This window comes from Phyllostomus discolor, chromosome 5, assembly GCF_004126475.2.
Source record: "Phyllostomus discolor isolate MPI-MPIP mPhyDis1 chromosome 5, mPhyDis1.pri.v3, whole genome shotgun sequence".
Taxonomy (NCBI): Eukaryota; Metazoa; Chordata; class Mammalia; order Chiroptera; family Phyllostomidae; genus Phyllostomus; species Phyllostomus discolor.
The window spans coordinates 21,620,815-21,640,715 of record NC_040907.2 but is presented as its reverse complement, the minus strand read 5'-3'; the positions used below and the strand labels follow the sequence as shown (position 1 = coordinate 21,640,715).

At 51.7% G+C, this 19,901-nt stretch overlaps 1 protein-coding gene across 2 annotated transcripts in view; it reads left to right on the top strand.

The window, feature by feature from the left end:
* Positions 1–19,901, top strand: part of CSMD2 (CUB and Sushi multiple domains 2) — a 555,419-nt gene that overhangs the window by 461,018 nt on the left and 74,500 nt on the right. For both annotated transcript variants that reach the window (XM_028512433.2, XM_036025734.1), the window contains 8 exons: positions 100–224; positions 1,095–1,191; positions 2,255–2,359; positions 5,849–5,967; positions 6,478–6,547; positions 8,481–8,597; positions 11,665–11,874; positions 17,685–17,873. In XM_028512433.2, coding sequence (XP_028368234.1) covers positions 100–224; positions 1,095–1,191; positions 2,255–2,359; positions 5,849–5,967; positions 6,478–6,547; positions 8,481–8,597; positions 11,665–11,874; positions 17,685–17,873 — 1,032 coding nt within the window. The remainder of the gene's footprint in view (positions 1–99; positions 225–1,094; positions 1,192–2,254; positions 2,360–5,848; positions 5,968–6,477; positions 6,548–8,480; positions 8,598–11,664; positions 11,875–17,684; positions 17,874–19,901) is intronic.

Here is a 19,901-nt window from a genome sequence, read left to right as displayed (position 1 = left end):
GGGGGTGGGAATCACAAGCAGGCTGGGGGGCCCTGAGAAAAGCCTGTTTGGGAAGGTTCCCATGGGGGACCCGCAAAGACCAGAGCTGCCTCCTCCCAGTGCCGTGTGGAGGCAACCTCACGGAGCGCAGGGGCACCATCCTGTCCCCCGGCTTCCCGGAGCCCTACCTCAACAGCCTCAACTGCGTGTGGAAGATCGTGGTCCCTGAAGGTGCTGGCATCCAGGTAGGGGAAGGAGACATCTCCATCGGGAAGGTAGCTGGGAGGAGACATAGCCCTGTCCCTGCTTCAGGCCAAGGGTGGAGTTGGGGCCCACACACTGACAAACATCACAGCTCATGGCCCCAGGGCTCAGGGGGACATGAGGAGAGAGCCGGGCGAGGCGGGAAGGAGGAGGGGCTGGCACGGGCTCGGGCCATCAGGGGCGGCCAGAAGGAGGAAATGGGCCTGGGGCTGGAATACAAAAATTGGGGAGGATCCATAGGAAATATTTTTCAAATAGCTTGAATGGGTTTTTTTTTCCTTAAGATGGTGAGGGGTAAAAGCGGGGACATTGCAGGCAAAGGGAAAGAGCAAACCAAGAAGCAAAGATAAGACACCAGGCACACACCTAGGGTGTTGTACCTACAGCCTGAATGGCAGGAACAGAATTAGGGCCAAAGCAGATGCCCAGTGGTTAAAGCGACATGGGGGAGGCCAACGGGGCGGCAGTGAGCAGGGATCAACGGCAGACAGCCCAGCAAGGAGCAGGCAACCGGCTCTTCACTGCAGGACATCCAACATAGTCCAAACAGGAAAGCGGGCAAACCCTAGGAATGTTCAAGAGACGGAGAGAAGGCCAGTCAGCCTGAAGTGTCCCCACTCCTGGATTTCCTTTCCCCGTGCACTGCCTGATAATCCTTCGTTTCTCGCGTGTCTCACCCACTGGGGACACAGAGCTCCTCAAGGGCAGAGGCTGCATCTTAATTTTACTAGAAGGACCTCACGCAATGTCAGGCCCAGAGCAGGTGCCCGGGAATTGAATTAGTTACAGGAAGAGAGGGAGTGTGGGGAGCAGGCTGTCTGACCCGTAGTTCACTTCCTCCGCTCTCCCAGATTCAGGTCATCAGCTTCGTCACCGAGCAGAACTGGGACTCCTTGGAAGTGTTCGACGGGGCGGACAACACTGTGACTATGCTGGGGAGCTTCTCAGGTGAGGCGGGGCTTCCGGGGACCTCAGCGCAGAGGGCAGCGGTGGACATTGTTAGTATTAATTGTATTGTTATTATTAAGATACAATTCACATGACCATAAAACTCACCATTGTAAAGTGCACAATTCAGTGGGTTTTTAGTGTATTCACAAAGTTCTACAACCATCACCACGACCCCAGAACATTCTCCTCGCCCCAGAAAGAAACCAGGTCCCCATCTGCACCCACTCCCCATCGACCCCGACTTCTGTCCCCTGGCAACCACGAACCCACTTGCCATCTCTGTGGATTTTCTTGTCCCAGACATTGATATGGGGCCTTCTGTGTCTGGCTTCTTTCACTCAGCAGAACGTTGTCAGGGGGCAGCGTGGCGTAGCACGTACAGCACTTCGTCACATGGACAGACCCTGTTGGTTTGCCATTCATCGGGTCGTGGCCATTTGGCTCTTCCCCCTTGTTAGCTGATGCAGTTATCAACCTTCCTGTACCAGTTTCTATGGGGACATGTGTTTTCCATCCTCTTGGGCACATACTGAGGAGTGGAATCCCCGGGTCCCATGGGAACCCTGTGTTTAACTTACCTCCCATTGCAGTGGTGGACTTCAGGTTGCGGGTGCTGTGTGTTTTAGCCCTGTGACCAGGTTCATTACTTGGGTCTTCTAGGCCCCAGAACCCATGTTGCCAAGATATAAAAAGGAGTCCCGTGCCCCAGATAAACTGTCTACACTGCTCACGTTGCGCAGATAAGGAGACATGCTAGAGTCATTTTGAAGGTGGCTGGGAGGGAACCAAACTTGTGGACCACCCGAGGAACTCATGCTGCTGCTGGCATAAGGCTGTGCCACTGCCCGGTCTGCAGAAAGTTGTCTGTGGTCTCCCACCTCCTTTGGACCTTGGAGACCCAGCGCTTTGAGGGGCACTGGTTTGTCTTTTAACCAGTGCGGTAGTGGGGACACTTGGGGGCCTTGGGAGCAGAACATCATCAGGTAGCACAAGCAGGAGACACGGGGGGAGCTCGGGGGCCAGGAGACTAAGCCTGAGTGGTGCCTGTTTGTTGCCCCAGGAACAACCGTGCCTGCCCTTCTGAACAGCACCTCCAACCAGCTCTACCTTCACTTCTACTCCGATATCAGCGTGTCGGCAGCCGGCTTCCACCTGGAGTACAAAAGTGAGAATCCGGAGTCTCAGCTGTGTACAGGGTTCAGGGTGGGGGCTGGCAGGCCCAGAGTCCCCAGAAGGAGGAGGAGTCAAAATGGGGCTGTGTTGTCTCCATCCCACTTGCCTCACCCCAGACCTAGGTGAGGTCATTAAAGCCCAAAGAAGGTCTGAAACCTCCTCCAGCCTACACAGCCAGTAAATGGTGGAGGCGGATTCTCACCCAAATGTCAGTTACTCAGAAACCGGTGCACTCCCTCAGTGTCCACATCAGGTATGGGAGGGGGGCCTGGCCATTGGCCTAGGCCTGGTATATAATTTGGGCTATGAGAAAATAGAGGCGATCTTCTCCTCCAGTCCTAAAAACTGGCCTCTTCAACTTCTGCTTCTGTGATGCGAATTGTCTTGGGAAATGGGGAAAGGCATGATCGGCTTGGCTGTCTTTGTCAGTGTGGGCCTGTGCAGGTGGGAGCCCCAGAGGGTGCTAGAGGCCTGACAGGGTCAGCACCGGGCGGAGGCAGATGCCCAGCTGGTCTTCAAAATGAGAGAGCTTTATCCAGGCAGTTGGGAGAGAATTCCCAGATCCCGGGATGCCCATGGCCTGCAGAAACTGAAGAGTGCACCTAGTAGGCCAGACCTGGGGCAGCGTGAAGCAAAGACCCCGCGGGGTAGAGGGCAGGACAGGGGCCTCTGAGACCCTCCTGCGCAGACCTGGAGGCTCCACTCAGCTGGAGGTCCGCAGTATCCACATTTTTTTCTTTTACCCTCTTTCCTCTGTCCTTTGCAGCTTTGTGTCCTTATCCAATATTTTAATGTGAGTCCTTAAATGTTCCCAAGGATCTTCTCTTTATTTTCTCTTTCTAAAGACATACTTTCTTCCTAAATCTCTTTGTCATTCTACTGCCTCGTTTCCAGGAAAATAATTGCCTCCTCTTAATTTTTTTCCCAGGGAACTGGTAGTTTCCTCAGTAGCTGGTGTTGACCGTGCACTGTCCTCTCACGGTGGGAGAAAGCCAGGGGAAACACAGAAGTCCCCGTCAGTGTTTGGAGACCGAAATTCCTAGGAACCAAAACCCTGTAGTTACATTTTTGTTTTGTAGATAATCTACAAAGAACTACAGAAAGGGAGAATTAATTGCTGTTGTACAGGCAAATGGTTTTGAAGGGTACTGAAAAGTCATATCTACTGCTATGACTCATATTTAATGTTTATTTAATTAAAATGGAAGTGGAACAATTAGGCTTTCAAAAGGAAAAAGCTGCATATGAGAAAAAGTAATGCTTCCTTCACTGCCAGCATGGCTTAAATAAAATCAAGATGTGCCATCTAAGAGAAATTAGGATGGACTTTTCCCTGCCTCCCTCCTTCTTTCTCTCTCAGGTCTCACTTTTCTCCCCATGCCATTTTCTCTCCCGCCATACTCTCTGGCTCTGGCTTTCTCTCCTTTTCTCACTGCCTCTCCTCCTTCGGTCTGTCACTGCCTTTCTAGTAGGAAGGTCTTAGGCTCCTAAGTTGGGATCGCCCCCTTTACGTACTGAGTGGCATTCTACTTGGAGTGCAGGGAGGAGTCGGGAGAAATAGACAAGATGACAACCATGATGAAGTGCTTCAGATTCGGCGTAATTATGGTTTTAATTCTGCCCTTCAGGTCTTTTGTCCCAGCTGCTCAGATTTGTGGTCAGAGGCCCCAACAGCATTCACTTCAAGCGTCACATTCACTTCTTAAAAGCACATGCAGGACAGGAATTGCCTGGGAAGAGCATGAAAGAACTTCCTAGAGTGACAGTAATGTTGTGTAGTTTTGTAGGGGTTTGGACTATATAGGCACATGCATTTGTCAAAACTCAGCAAATATATGCTTGGATCAGACCCAGCCACAAAGTGTCTTATCGCGTATACCCTCCTCTCCTCTCTGCCACCCTCTGGGAAAGGAGCATTTTGGAGCAGGCCAAGAACTCAGCTTACCGCAACCTCTTTGCCTCCTCATGGTTCTTCCAACCCACGTCCCCTGAGAAGCGCACTCCAAGTCCCAGCCATCAGCAAATGCACAGGGATTTATTTCACTCATCACAAATGTCCACACCTGCAGATGGGACCCTGCAGGGGCACAGGGGAGGTGTGAAGCCCCCCACGGGGGAGGTGCTACATTCCTTTTGCTGTGGGAGTCAGCCAGGAAGGGATTCAAAGGGATGATTTCCAGGACGGAGATGGGGAGAGAAGGCCTGGCCAATGTGAGCTCATGTGGCCTCAGAGTATGGCCCCCACTTGGGCAGACCTAGAGTCATACTGGGTTTGATTTGCATCCAGCAATGTGGCTTCACAAGGGCAGGTCTCTGGGCCTCTTGGCCTTCACCCTCACCTGTGAAAAGGGGAGTTAAGACCTGCACCCAGCGGATGGGAGGATGCGTGTGACCCACTCACTCCAGCCTTGCTCGTGGGAAGTGCTCAGGGAGTGAGGATGGTGGAGTTGGGCGGTGAGGGTCAGTGGAGGAGGAAGACTGTGAAGAATGGCCTAGCAAAGCTCTGCGTACATTGCCGGGTGTATGATAAGGACCAAATGAACGCAGAGTAAATTCCAAAAGTCAGGAAAGGAGAGTGACGGAGGAGCGTTTGGGAACCCGTGGAGGGGATTTAGGAACCGGGCCAAGATCATGAAAGTCATAGAATGTCAGGATGAGAGGTGAAATTCCATTGAATAGGTGATGGGGACCCACTTCAAACTGCTGAACAAGGAAGTCCCATGGTCCAAGGACAGGCATTAAGAACACAAGTTGCCTGTGAGCACAGGATGGACAGGAACAGAATGGCTCAGGGTCGGGGGTGGGAGGGAGGCTCAGAGCTGGCTGTGGGAGTGCAGTGCGAGGAGCCCCAGCGCTGCTCCCAGAAAGGAGCTGGCCTGGCTCTAAAATGCAGCAGGAGAAAGAAGGCAGTGGAGCGGCCCATTTGCTGGCAGACTTTCTCCCAACAGTCTGCCCCAAAGAGGGGAGTCAGAGCCCCTGAGCACCGCTGAGATGTCCCTCTGATAACTGCTTTCTCTCCTTGCCTTCCATCATCTCTCTCCCAATTTCTTCGCCTACCGGAGTTGTCTTGTTAGAGCAAGGAGAACGGAGGGGAGTTAGGAGTCTGGGGCAGGAGTGATGTGGGAGGAGCTCATGCAGAGTGTCGGGGGCTTAGAGCCAGGGCTGGGCAGCTCCCTGGCCCTCCTGTTCTGAAGGCCTCCTGGGGAGCCCTCGGGGCAGGTGGGCAGCCAGAGCTCTAGAGGGCACCTGCCTGCCCCAAGGAGCTGTGGTCTGTGGAGCCACTGTGACATATAAATGCTGATTTTCTCTGTGCGCCATGAAGCGAAAGGGTTGGGAGCGCTAGCCTAGAGTCCACCAGCAGACAGAGCCCAATTTGAAGGTACCCTCCTGCCCCCCGCTGCCTGCATCACCCTCAGTCTCCAATTGCGTTGACCTACTGGGCTGGTCCATTCCCCTTTCCGACTGTCTCTGTCCTGTTTAGCTGTGGGCCTGAGCAGTTGTCCGGAACCTGCCGTGCCCAGTAACGGGGTGAAGACTGGAGAGCGCTACCTGGTGAATGATGTGGTCTCTTTCCAGTGCGAGCCGGGCTATGCCCTTCAGGTACCTCCTCTTGACACCCAGGGCAGCAGACAGGTGTCCCCTGACGTGTGCTGGGCCGGCCTTGCACCAGCAGAGCTGCAGTTACTGGAGAACAGGGAGCAGACCCCCGATCCTCCCCCAGGACCATGATTCCCTCCTGGAGCTGTTCATGCAAAAAAGACAAACTTTGCTGACGTTAGTGATTTGGCACCAGCCAGCCTCGAATGTGTTCCTGCAAAGTTTTGGTTTGATTAGATGTTAGGAAAATTTAATTTTCTTCTGAAGGCCATGAGGGAGTCTAGTAATTAAAGGAGACTCACAAGGAAGCTTGAGTAATGAGAATTCTATAGTAATGGCCATTATAAGCTTCCTTCCCCAAAATCTCTCTCTCTCTGCCCCACTCCCCACCCCACAGTGGACCGCTGTATCTTGCTCCCTAACACAAGCCCCTGAACAGGCCCCCTGTCCTGGGTTGTGCATACTATTGGGCGGGTGGGGCGGCTGGCCCACCCCTGTTCCTGATTCCTCCAGGGCCACGCCCACATCTCCTGCATGCCCGGAACCGTGCGGCGCTGGAACTACCCACCTCCTCTGTGTATTGGTAAGAGAGCCGGACTCTTCCAGTTCATTCAGATCCATCGTCTACCGGGGATTAGAGCTCAGGGACACATCAAAAGGCGGTTTTGTGTTCCGGGTTTGTTCAAAGGCAGTATGTTAGCCCGACGTTTCTGGAAGCATTTAGCTCCCATTCAAGGCTGTTGTGACTATTGGAAGCATTCACCCACCAAGTGAAAAGTCACAGGAGCCTTGCCCATGTGAAAAAGTAACGATGGGCGTTCGGGTTCCAGATAACCAAACTGCTAGGCACTTTGGACTTTCCCTCATGACTTTTCACGGGACAGACAGATAAAATCCACTAACAGAGACATCCTGAGGGTTACACATGAAATGAGGACTCAGCTTGGTTTGGTTTCTTACCTGTGCTGAGCGACGATAAAGAGAACCGCGGATACAAGAAAAGATGGGGTCTTCACCCTCAGAAACATCTCGCCATCTAGTCGGGTGGGGGCAGGGAAGAACCAGCCATACTCGTCGGGGGTCTGCTGTGTGCAAGGCACAGGGCCACGTGTTTCTTCTGAGGGGTGTCATTGTTCTCGTGTTTGCAAATAGGGGAACTAAGGCTTTTAGAGTTAAAAAGAAAGTAGTGAGGTCCGGGATGGAAACCTAGGTTTTCTGTGATGCCCAAGCAACTGTGAAGTGCCCCTCAAAGCCGACCTTGGGAGGGGAAGCAAGGGGAGCTGAAGGAGCGTCTCTTGGGCACAGTTGTGCTCCCTTCTGGCTGGGCTCTCACCCAGCACAGTGCCTGGTGGTCCGCCGAGCAGTCCAAACTGGGACTGGTCAACCCGAGGCTCTTCCCTGGGTGACACGGCACAGAGGCCTTGTCCAGGTGGCCACTCCCCTGGACAGTAGGTGCCACTGGTTGAGGCTTTACCGTGCATTCCAGCTCCTGCCCCAAGCGGAGTTCAGCGTTTCTGTTGTAACCTCCTAATAGCCGCCTGCCGTAGGTGCTGTCGTAGGCTCCATTGCACAGTTGGGGGAAACTGAGTTGTGGGGGTTGCAGAACTTGCCCAAAGTCACACAGGAAGTGGAAGTGTTGGGATCTTGACCTAAGTGGTCCATGCCGGAGCTCCCTCTCTGAACCCGGGCACTGCTCTGTTCAGGGCTAAACAAACTGTCTCCCCAGAAAGCCTCTGCCTGGGCACCACCATCCCTGTGCTCCACGTTTCCCCTGGGCTCCCGCGGCCGGCAGCTCCGTTCTGCCCACACCACCTTTTCCCAGTAAAATGTGAAAGGACAGGATGGATGTCAGCGGACGGGACTGCTGTGGCGTTGCAGCCGTGTGTCCTCAGGTGACTCTGCCGTCACCTCAGCTAGCATTCCAGATGCCCCCGCCCCTGTGCCTGGCTCCCCCTAGGGTGCCGGGCACAGGCACTTTGGCCAAGGGCACGTGTCAACGTTTAGAGAGCGGCCCATGGTGCAGCCCATCTGTTGACCACCCAGCCCCACGGAGGGTGAGTTTGTTAGGAGCCTGGCATGGTGCCTGGCGCAGAGTGGGGACTCAGCACATGCCAGTCCCCTCCTTCCTCCTCTTTCTTCGGTTCTGGCAGAGCTGACTGGACGATGAGGAAAGGGAGGTTTACAGGAGAGTGTGAAAAATGGAAGTGCTTCTGTTGGGGCAGACCGCTTTTGCTGCAGCAGCCCACTAAGGGCACTGACCTGCAGAAGACATGCTTGAGGTCAAGGGCCCTTAACGTCGGTTATGGACAGATAGCCGGAAGGCCCGAGGACACTGGACAGCCCTTCCTGAATTTATTCCCTTCTGCCCATGGGTGCAGTTATTTAGGAAGACTTAAAAGTCCCTTTAGGTTCTCAAAGGGGCTGATGACTTGGGAAAGGTTAAAACCACTGCTCTAAGGGAATGTGGCCCATACTCTCCTCGACGCCGTCCCAACGCCCTGGTCTCATTGTCACAGCGCAGTGCGGGGGAACAGTGAAGGAGATGGAGGGAGTGATCCTGAGCCCCGGCTTCCCGGGCAACTACCCCAGCAACATGGACTGCTCGTGGAAAATCGTGCTCCCCGTGGGCTTCGGTAAGTCTTCGCACCCAGGTCTCTGCTCACAGCAGCTACCGGTCACTCAGCATGGCCGTGGCTCACGCCAGTCAGTTCTCTGCCTCTCCATTTGCTCATCTGTCAGCCCCTCGTCCAGTCATGAAGGTCAGTTAAGAATGGTCGAGATGAAGGTTTTAGAAACATTAAATGTAGCAAACGTGGGGGAAATCCTAGGAATTGCCATTATTGTTATTATGTAAAGTAGCAAGCTAAAATCCAGGACTGTGGAATGAGAAATTACTCAGGGATGGTTAAAAAAAAAGAGAGAAAAAAAGGCAATCTATTTTACAGAGACTGAATCTCAAGTTGTGCTTTTAACTATAATATCCAATTTATTATCCTCATTAAGTTGAGCCAAGGTCAATGTGAAGCTGAATTTACATTCCTCGTGGGCACTTGCTGGCTAGCCTTGGGGACTGGGAGAGGGCGTCGCGTGGAGAGGGAGTCTGCACACGGCAGGGAGGACAGGGATCTGAGTATAGGGGTTAATTGCTGTGGATCCGTCAGACACTGTGCACTGGGAATTAACTTAATCCCAAGTACCTCTGTTAAAGAGGAGAGCACTCAGGTCGGCATGGACTGGAGGGGCTGTCCATGTCCATCACCATGCCCAGGTCGCCGCTCTGCTCCCAGGGACAACACATCCCGGGCTGGGGATGTCCCCGTCTGCGACCTCAGGAATGAAGACCACCTATGTCATCCTCACTCCGGCCTCGAGGGGGCCTTTTGGTGGGGCTGGCAGCAGAAGGCAGTGAACTGGCCTTCTTAAATCAGTTCTGAGGGGAGGAGAGAGGTTGGCAACCCTCCAAAGGATGGAGTTTTACAGTCCATACCATCTCCTGAAGGACACCAGGGACAGGTGGTCAGGTTGCAAAATGATGATGACATGGGCAGCCTTGGGGAGCTCCCAGATTTGGAGACATGGCGGAAAGAGGAGCCAGGATGTCCTGTGGCTCTGCCTCCAGACATGGGCCCAAAGAACTTCAGGTGATGGGGGGGCGGGGGGGGGGGGGGGGGCAACGTTCAAAGGAAAACGAGGTTAGATGGGAGGCACACCCCTGTTCTCTCTAACTCCTGATTCAGCCACTAAAGTTCTGTCTCTAAGGTACCTGCCTGTTCAGGCTCTGGAAAATAAGCCTCTCCCAAGGTCCAGATGCAAAAGACCAGGATCCCTTGCTTCAAGTAAATGTCGGACTCACAGATAGTCCCTAACAGGGCTACAGCGTATAAAGAGCCACTGCATTTACAAGCGGCTGCCACTAGATGGCAGTGGTCACATCCTGTTCTTTCCAGTCCACTCATTTCAGAAATCCTGCATCCCTGTAGAGCTCCTTTGGCGGGCACACGGCCCAGGGTGGGGACGATGCTTGGGCAGGGGACAGGAAAGCACAGGTGACAGGTGCACAAAAGTGCTCGTTGCAAAATCATCCACAACTTGGAAACAATCTACGTGTTCATTAGCAGGGGAATGAATAGTGTTGTTGGATAATTCATAAAATGCAATTTATTAACATGCCGTTAAAATATGTGAACTGCCCTGGTTGGTGTGGCTCGGTGGATTGAGCTCTGGACTGCGAACTGAAAGGTCACCAGTTCGATTCCTGGGCTGCGGGCCAGGTCCCCAGTGGGGGATGTGCAAGAGGCAACCAATCGATGTTTCTCTTGCACATAAATGTTTCTCCTTCCCTTCCCCTTTCTCTAAAGATAAATAAAAATCAAATCTTTTTTTTTAAAAATCAATGCACTCTATCTTTATATATCAAGGATAGGCTTTGGAAAACATAATATCGAATAAAAGTAAGTTTACAAAACTGTATGTAAAGTGTAATACCACTTATGTAAATGGTTAAAACAAACCCACCTATCTATTTAACACTCTAAAAACAGGAACTGGAAGGCATCTTCCAGATCTGTGACAGTGACCACCTCTGCAGAGGGAAGTGGGGAAGGGGGTAGGGCCAGGGACGTGAAGGCTCTTCAACATTACACGTCGAGTCTTATTTTATACTTTAAATAATGAGATGCAAAAAAATCACACGTATGAGCTCGTTTTGAACAAATTAGACAGAAAGTACATGTGAGCACACTTTTAAAATTAGAATGACCAGTAATCCCACCACCCAGTCCCTAACAGCTTGGTCCCCGCCATCGGAAGGTAGCGCCCACGGAGACACGGCCGTGTGGGTCTCGTTCATCCTGAGCAGGGCCTGCCACAGGCCTGGGGCGGGGCACACGTTCAGTAAGTATCGTTAGTCCAGGACTATTCTTCTAGCTTTTCACTACAAAAATGAGAATTATAGAAAACCTACTCTTTCACAATCAGATTGTCACAATTAACTTGGTGGACAATTCTCTATGCTCGGTAAATATATTTCCTTAGTATAGTTTTTAATAGTAATCTAATTTTGAGAAATCTTATCATAAGCAAATATCAATAGTCCCACCTCCATTCTCCAAAGAATATGTTAATATGTAACTTAAGGACTTAAGTGGCTATTTTACTGTTAGGTTGCCAGGAGAACTGGACTAATCCAATTAGGTCCCAAAGTAGAAATGTCATTTGGCTTCTCAGTGGAGCCGGCAGGACAGTGTACCCTCCTATTTCTGAGCTATCATCAGTGCTGAAGAAAACACCGGTCTTGAAGTTCATGTCTTTCAGTTGGGTGTGGGGGGGGGACATTATCTTTAAGTAAAATGTTTATTTTTGCAAAGCTATCTTTATTCTGATATAAGACATAAGAATCCCAAGTTAAATCAAGTGTTGATCTTGAACTTCATTTTCAATGAAATAAAATGGACTCGAGGCAGAGCTCTGAAATGACGGATGCCCTTCCCTTTGAATGAATAATACTCGTTTAAGTTCAGTCCTGCCTGAAGACAAGAGACTGGGCTGGCAGCTTCCCAAGTCTGCTCTGGGGATCCTAACTGGGTGGGGAGTCAGGAGCTGGGATGCCTGGGCTGTGGCGGGAAGGGGCTTTCACAGGGCAGCACCCTGGAAGCAGGACTGGATTGCGTTGGGCACTGTCTGCCTCTGTCTTGCTCCCAGGAGCTCACATCCAGTTCCTGAACTTCTCCACCGAGCCCAACCACGACTTCATAGAAATCCGCAACGGCCCCTACGAGACCAGCCGCATGATGGGCAGATTCAGTGGGAGCGAGCTTCCAAGCTCCCTGCTCTCCACGTCCCACGAGACCACTGTGTATTTCCACAGCGACCACTCCCAGAACCGGCCAGGATTCAAGCTGGAGTATCAAGGTAAGGACGAGGAGGGCCCCGTGTGCTCCTCTGTCCACCCCCATCTCTCTCGCCCAGAACCACCCGTCTGCCCAGCCTCCCACATAGAAGAGAGAACACAGCAAGGGCTGAGGGAATGCTGGACAGACCTACCCACAGAGGCTTCTTTTTGGTGGCATGTCTCTTGGACCCAGCTGACAAGCCTTATCCAAGGTGGCAGGGCCAACCACACCCTTAAAGGGTCAACATCTGTCCAGGCCCAGTAGCCAACCGCTTTCCCTGAGCCAGGGACCCATCGATTCCTCTCCATGAGTGCACAGCCAGCCACTTCCCTTGGCCTTGATAGGCTTGCTTACTCCCTCGCCTGGGTGCTCCCCTGTGTCAGGGCCCATTACAGTCAGTCGGCAGAGCTAGACATGACGGAGGGTTCTGGTAACAATCCCGGGAGAGGCCACAGAGCCTTCGCAATGAGACAGGCCCATGCACGGCCCCTGAGGGTTGCCCACATGAGGCCCCACCACCCCTTCGCACCGAGGTGAGGTCCTTCGACAGACCCCACCCAGCCCGCCTGGCCCGCTTTCCCTGTGTGAGGCACTGTGACCCGTGGCCGGGCAGATCTTGCCCAACCTGCGCACCCGTGCACCGCAGCCCTGGACTGGCCCTGCTCCTCTCTTGGATGCTTCCCTGAGCCACCGGCTCTAACCGGCTTTCCCCAGACTCTTCCACTGATTTTTTTCATGTTTTTGGATGCTCTTTCCCCAAACTAATACACGCTTATTTAAAAAATTGAAACATGAGAGGTGTTTTTGTGAGGGCACCGTAGAAAGTCCAGCTCTTCCATACCCCCATTCCCAGCCCCACCTTGTGCAGAAAATCAACTTCCGACAGTTAGATTTCTCCATTTTTTTCTTTTCATACATTAATTATATTACTATATCTTAACAAAATTGGATCATACTATAAATATTGTGTTTGCAATTTGCTTTTTTAAAGTAATTTTTAATTACACAATTTACAAACACATTCATCTTGTTTAAAAAGACAGAAAGAAATTAAATCAAACCATCACAGGTAAAGCCAAGACCTCGCTGTCTGCACCTGCAAGCACAGTTGAGTCCCCAGCAAGAGCTACCCTTGTTTTGGTGTGATCATTGCAGGTCTTTTCCCGTGTGTTGACATACAGGTTATATGCACCTGTGAAGAAATGTGTAATGTTTCATGAGTTTTGGGGCTGTGTTTTCTACGTATTTCCTACGTAAATATAGACTATTCTGTATATATAGGGTTCTCACACTTGGCTCTCTCATCCCTGTGGGGATGACTAAGGGCGTAGATTTGGGCTTGTCGTTTAAGGAAGAGAAGGCCCAGCGGGGTGTTCCGCTAGGTGGGCACTGGGCCGGTCACTGGGCCTGCGTCCTCAGGGCACTGCGTCTGCCCCAGAGGGAGCTTCAGTGAGCACCATTGGGCTGCCGCCTCTGGGGAGGCCTCAGGAGGAGGAGCCGGGCCCCTCACACCAGTGAAGGGGGGTATGGGGAGAAGCTGTGCTCTTACCCAAAGGTGACACCTCATATTCATCAGTGGGGAGGAAGCTGCCACACCCTGTGATGCTGTGTGAGCCTGTCACACAGTCCAGCCTTAGCTGCACCTGTGCCTGTGAGGCCACCCAGCCTCGGTGGGTGGGGTGGTGGGGCAGCGGGGCCCCATCTAATGGTCCTGATGCATCAGGCAGCCAGCCGTGGCCTGTCACAGGAGAGACTCGGGCCCAAACGTGTGGTCGCGTTCCTCCCTGGGGCAGACACAATCCTCTCTCGTGCCTCTCTCGGGCTGCCCTGTGTCTTGGCTTGCTCGGGCTGCTCTAGCCAAGTGCCACAGAGTGAGGGGCTTAGACAGCAGAAGTTTATTCTCTCTCGGTTCTGGGAGCGGGAAGGCAAGAGATCGGGGTTCCTTCGAGGGCAGTGAGGGGCACCTGCCCCGTGCCTCTCTCCTGGCCTCTGCTGGTTTGCGGGCGGGCTCTGGCACTCCTTGGCTTGTAGAAGTATCACCCCCATCTCTGGCTTCATCGTTGCTTGGTTTTCTCCCTGTCTGTCTGTCTGTCTGTCTCCAAAGTGCCCCTTCTGATAAGGACACCGGTCGTTTGGGATTAGGACCCACCCTAATGACCTCATTGTAATTTAGGTGAAGATAAGTAAAGCCCTGGTCTCCAAGTAAGGTCACATGCTGAGGTACCGGGGTTAGGACTTCAACATAGGGATTTGGGGGACCAGGATTCAACCACCACACCCTCTGAGAGCCCGGTGCTCTCATAGAGGTATCTCCCCTCAGATAAACGAAAGTGTTGATGACACCCCCGTGGCGACAGGAACAGTTGCTCTGGGGCCGCCCACACCTACCGTGCCTTCGCCCCTGTGATGGCCACAGCCCTGCCCACTGAGTCCATGTGGCCCTGGTCAGGCTGCCACTCCGAGTCACTCAGACTCCATCGACTCTCTCCCATCAGAGAGACCCACCTGTGCCCACGGAGCCCTGGTCTCGGGCTGAGCCCCTTCCATGCTCACCAAGCCACCACCTGTGAGACACAGCCCCACTGAGGCTCCCCGGCACAAGGGCCCTGCACTGAGGTGGCCTGCCGGGGTGACAGGCCCCCACTCTGGGTTGGCATTCCTCTCTGTGGCGTGCTCCTTGTGCCCACTCAGGTTCCACGTGTTCAGAGGCCCAGTTCTCTGTGGATTTCTCCTGGGGAGGGGAGAGTGGGAGAGGAAAGCACAGAAAAAGGCAGGGTCTATATATGCCTTCAGAGGCCCAGCACCTCCACCAGGGATTGGCCCCACCATGTGAGATGCCCGGCAACAGCCCCGGGGGTGTCCACTCCATGGGCCCCCCTTCTCCCACTCTCGCTTCACCTTCATGACTTGCCTGGGTGTTCTCAGGCTCAGCTGCTCCGTCACCACCCGCCCGTGTGCCACAGTCCTGATGACACTTGTGGAGCCACCCTCGGTGTCAAGGCAGCTGTTCCCTCTTAGACTTGACCTTGGCTTCCACGGAGGCTCCTCATTTGAGACGGCCCCAGCCTCTCGGACTGGGTCGTCTCGGGGCCAGAGGCCCAGGTATTCCTGCTGAGGCCTCACAGCTTGTCACAGACCCGAGCAATTCTTCCTGCCCAGTAGGCCCACACTCTCCGCAGGCACTTTCCTTAGCCGGGGGACCTGTGCTTTGTGAACCAGCCCCGACCACTAACGCCAGGTGTTCTCTTTGTGAAAAGACCTGCCTCATGAAAGAACCACCCGTCACCAGGGAGGCCGCTTCCATAAAACAGGCCCAGTGCTCCGTGGTCCCTTGGCTTTCTTTGGGGGAAATCCAGCTCCCTACTTTTTCTCAAAATTCCTTCTTCTAGATGCTCTGAATTTCCCAGGCTGGAGTTTTCCTTTCCCTTCTTCAGGCAAATATCACCCCCCCGCCCTTAAAATTCTTGGTAACAGCATAATCTCTTCCTACCCAGGTCTCCCAGTCTGACAGGCTTAACTTAATTCCATTAAAGCTTCTTGGGAGGCTGCGCTTACAAAGAACTTAGCACAATAGCAAGATATGTAATTATCCCAAAACGTTAGGCATCGTGGTAATTAATATTTTTAATCACGGCACTTTGTTTGAAATTGTATCTGTTCCTGTCGTAGCATCTCCCTCTGGGACAAACCCAGCTACTCACCCAGAGGGGCCCTCTGGAGAAGCTAATGACTCTGCTTCTCAGCGTTCTTTTCTGCCCCATAGGCCACTCTCTCTCTTCGAAGCTTGTCCTGGTGGGAACGAGCTCTGAGGTTTTTCTCAGCATGAGAGCAGTCCAGGCGCTCTCACTTGCGTGTCTCGCTTTTTGAAAAGCCCAGCTTTTTCCACATGACCCAGTTCCTGTAAGAGAGACCAGCCACCCTCCCTAAGGCTGTTCCTGGTCCAAGCATGCGCCCCCTCTCCATCCCATCCGTCAGTCACGTCCCTGGGCCCCAGGCGCCCTGCTTCTACCGTACACTTTCATCGGCCAAATCGCCCAGACGCCCTGCTGCTGACAGGGCCACAGCTCCTTTGCCCGACCATCCCACCCACTCCACCTATAGCTGCTCGATCTTTGTACATCATTTACCTTGATGACTTTTTTAGTGAAACTGGCCCAGTTCTCCCCACTAAGACTTCTTTGTACATATTGAATGGAGATGCATCACATGGCCACCATCACAGAGGGAAGTTGCTTAGGAAACATCAACTCCATGATCAGTGTCATTTATATTGTGATTACGTGTGACAGATGCCTCCACTTCCATGGAGCATTCATTAGGTTTCCTCTGCTTCCACTGAGAATTTCCACTATAGCAATGTTTCATCTACTCCCGCTGCCGATTTCCTATGTAGGGTGGGTCCAATTACTGTCACAAAGGCAATTCCTTGTCCTGTGAATGTGATTAATTGAAGTCTGTGCCCCGTAGCACATGCCCAGCAAATGCCTCTGCAGCCCCTCCCTATTGGGCAGGCCTCAACTGCTTCCACCAAGGTGTCTAGTCCTGAGTCAGGCCCGCCCATGCTCATAGAAGCAGCTTTCTTGCTCTTTGGAGGTACTTCCTTGTATACTAGTCACACATTCCTGTTAACCCAGCTATTCCCTCTGAAAAGTGTCTCCCACCAAGTTACTTCCTTCCTGATAAGTTTCTTAGAGTTGGAGAGATCCCGCCTAAATCCTCACCTGACTACTTCCTGTTTGTGATCTTGATCCTGGTTAAATGAGATGAGCAGCAAGAAAGAACTGAAGTCAACCCCTGGCCCCAAGGGTGTGCTCACAAATAATGGCTTAGTGTAGCGTTCCCTTTCCTGAGCCCCCTTTTCCCATGGAAACAATAATACCATGTGCTAGTACTGTGCAAAGAGCTACACATATACCCACCAAGGTCTATCTAGAAGGTATCCAGCCATGTAACATGAAAATAGGGACATTAATTGAAGAAGATGCAAGATACAAGGAACATTGTACATAGGACAATGATGCTTTAGTGCACTTCAAAGTAGTCACCTTGGGACCTCCCATGACACAGTTCTCCCAGTCACCATCAGCGGCCCCATTGTATTTTCCTGAATCTCATCGATGGTCTGAAATCTCTTCCCTTTCAAAGGTGGCTTTAGTTTTGGGAAAAGCCAAAAGTCTCCGAGTGCCAAATCTGGGTTGTAGCAGGGCTGAGTCACCTGGGTGATTTGATGTTTTGCAAAAAAAACTCCGCATGAGACATAATGCATGAGCAGGTGCATTGTCATGATAAAGCTGTCAATCACCAGTTGCCCATAGCTGTGGCCTTCTGAGTCATCAAAATAGTTTCTGCAAAGGAATGTTTGAGCATAGTGCAAAATTTGATGCAGATTTGTTGCTCTACTCACTCAGTCATTTTTAATGTGATGGCCACACAATACACATGCTCACTCAACAGCATCTACAGCCCCCACTGACTAGTACAGTGAAGTCATCATTGTTCACACATGCGCATTCTAGTCCACTCTCCTTGGCTGCCAAGTTACATCAATATTGCACAACCATTCTTGTATATCAACAATGGTTGGACTTTTTCCAGACAGACCTCATATAATCCTACTCAATCCTCACAATAACCATTTTTCTAAAGAAGAAAACTAAGGCACAGAGAAGTTAAATAATTTTCCCAAAGCCAATGAGTAAAAAAATGACAGTTTTTCCTGAGTCCCAATTTTGGTGCTTCAGCACTACAATAACTCTGCTGCTGCTATGTTCTGACCAGGGAGAACATGCTCGAGAGAGTAAAGTAACCTTCTCTCCTGATCTTTTCCAGCCTATGAACTTCAAGAGTGCCCAGACCCAGAACCCTTTCCCAATGGCATGGTGAGGGGAGCTGGCTACAACGTCGGGCAATCAGTGACCTTTGAGTGCCTCCCAGGATATCAGTTGATGGGCCAACCTGTCCTCACATGTCAACATGGTGCCAACCGGAACTGGGACCACCCTCTGCCCAGGTGTGAAGGTATGACCCTCCCTCATCCCTTGGGATTTTTCTTAAGGAGACTGATCCAGAGCAGCCCTTAGTCTACTTTCCTGCTCCATAGGATCACCCACACTGGGAGGTTCTGGCAAACCTTATCCATCTTGTTTTCCTATGGATGGGACCCAGCCTATCCAGGGAGGGATCCTGGGGACAGAGCTCTGAACCAGCACTAGGGGGGACCTGGAGGAGATGTGGACCACATCCAAGGAAAAACATACTCAGCCACTGGGAATATCCAACCTGATGAGTAGATGTCCCCTGTCAGAAGGGCGGACACTGCATGAGGGTGTAGGAGCAGGTGGTGTGCTGTAGGGTAGAGAGGCAGAGTTAATCATGGTATCTTCTCAAAGGGAGAAGAGAATAAAGCCTAGAAAGAAGAAATTTCTTGTCCCCCTCATCACCTGTCCCCCTACTTAAGCTCTTTTTCGTATCTGTGCCTGAGAGGTCTGAATTGATAACATAAGGGACCTAGAGGTGACATGTGTCCAAGTCTTCATTAACCAGAACCAGAATGGGAGCAGACCTAGAGTTCGTGCTGATTCTGCCACCATCTGCTCACCTCCACTGACCTCACCACGTTTTTCCTTCATTTTTCACTCCCGGGGCTCAGCACTCTTCTGCAGGAACAGCTGGGATTTGTCTTGAAAGGGGAAAGCTTGGTAGGAGGACAGCATGGTCCAGAGGGAAGTGCCCCAACTCCAGCGTCAGATCTCCCTGGGCTTCATCCCTGAACCACCCCACCTCTCTGAACTTCATTTTCTTCCCTAGTACAATGGGGCTTCTCATCTCAGCTGGGAGGGTTTCAAGACGAAGTGCACAGCACAGTCACTGGCTCACGGACACTGAGCTTAAAGTATTAACTCTCCAAAGAAAAACAGACATTGTTTGCAGAACTGAGCTGCATTGATGTTAGAATGTTAGGTTGTAATTTCAAAAACTGTTAATCCCTCAGTTTGTTTTCAGATTTTCAAAACTATCCCTATGCAAAACCAGTTTGTCAGTCTGGAATTGTTGGTTGATCATGTGCTACGTGACAAGCTTCATTGTGGATTCTCTTCCTTTTATTCCTTTTTACGCCTCGTTCATCTTTTTATGGCGTCACAAGAGAGAGAAAAGAACAGTGCTCAGTCAGACATCTTGAACCAGAAGCCCTCCTTCCTCCTGAAAAAGTTCTTCCCTTGACTTCTTTGATGTCATGTTCTCTTGCTTTTGCAATTACCTTTCTGTCTGTGCCAACTCTTTAGTCATCTTTTTCTTTACATATCCTGAGGCATCTAAATCCCAACATATTCATAATCGAACTCATCACCTTTCTGCCATCAAACCGAAATTATCTAGTGAAGGTCACCTGCTTACTCAGCTGTTGATATGGGCACCTTCCTTCTCACCTGTCTATCATATTCACCAGGTCTTCCTAATTCTACCTCCTACCTCTTTCCTGTGCATCCACTTCTCTGTCCACTGCCTCTACCTTAGTCCAAGTCACCACTTAACGAGGCTCTTCACTGGTCTCTCAGCCTCCAGTTTTGCACTCCTCAATCCATTTTTCAGTGTGATTGAGCAAGTTTTCAAAACCATCAATACACTTCTGACATGCCCCTACTCAGAAGCCATCAAGGCACCCCCATCTCCTCAGGGGTAAATTCCATACCCCTTAATGTAGTACACCATGTCCCCTGGGGCCTGCTCTCTGCTTACCTTCTAGTGTTCTCCACTCTCACAGACTTCACGCTCCAACTAAGCTGAAAATTTTTCAATTTTCCCGTGTTCTCTGACCTCTGAGCACATGGTATTCCTTCCCCAGAGAACATTGCTCTCCTCTCTTGCTTTGCCTGCTTAGCTCTTTGCCATCCCTCAGGTATGAGTCTAAATGTGAATTCTGCCAAGAACCCTTCCCTGCACTCGCAAGAGCAGATGAGGGGCTCCCCTAAATGTCGCTGTGGCATTCCACCCAATGGCATGCTCCCCGGTGCTGTAGATGCCGGTGTTCGTGGCTAGAGCCCAGTG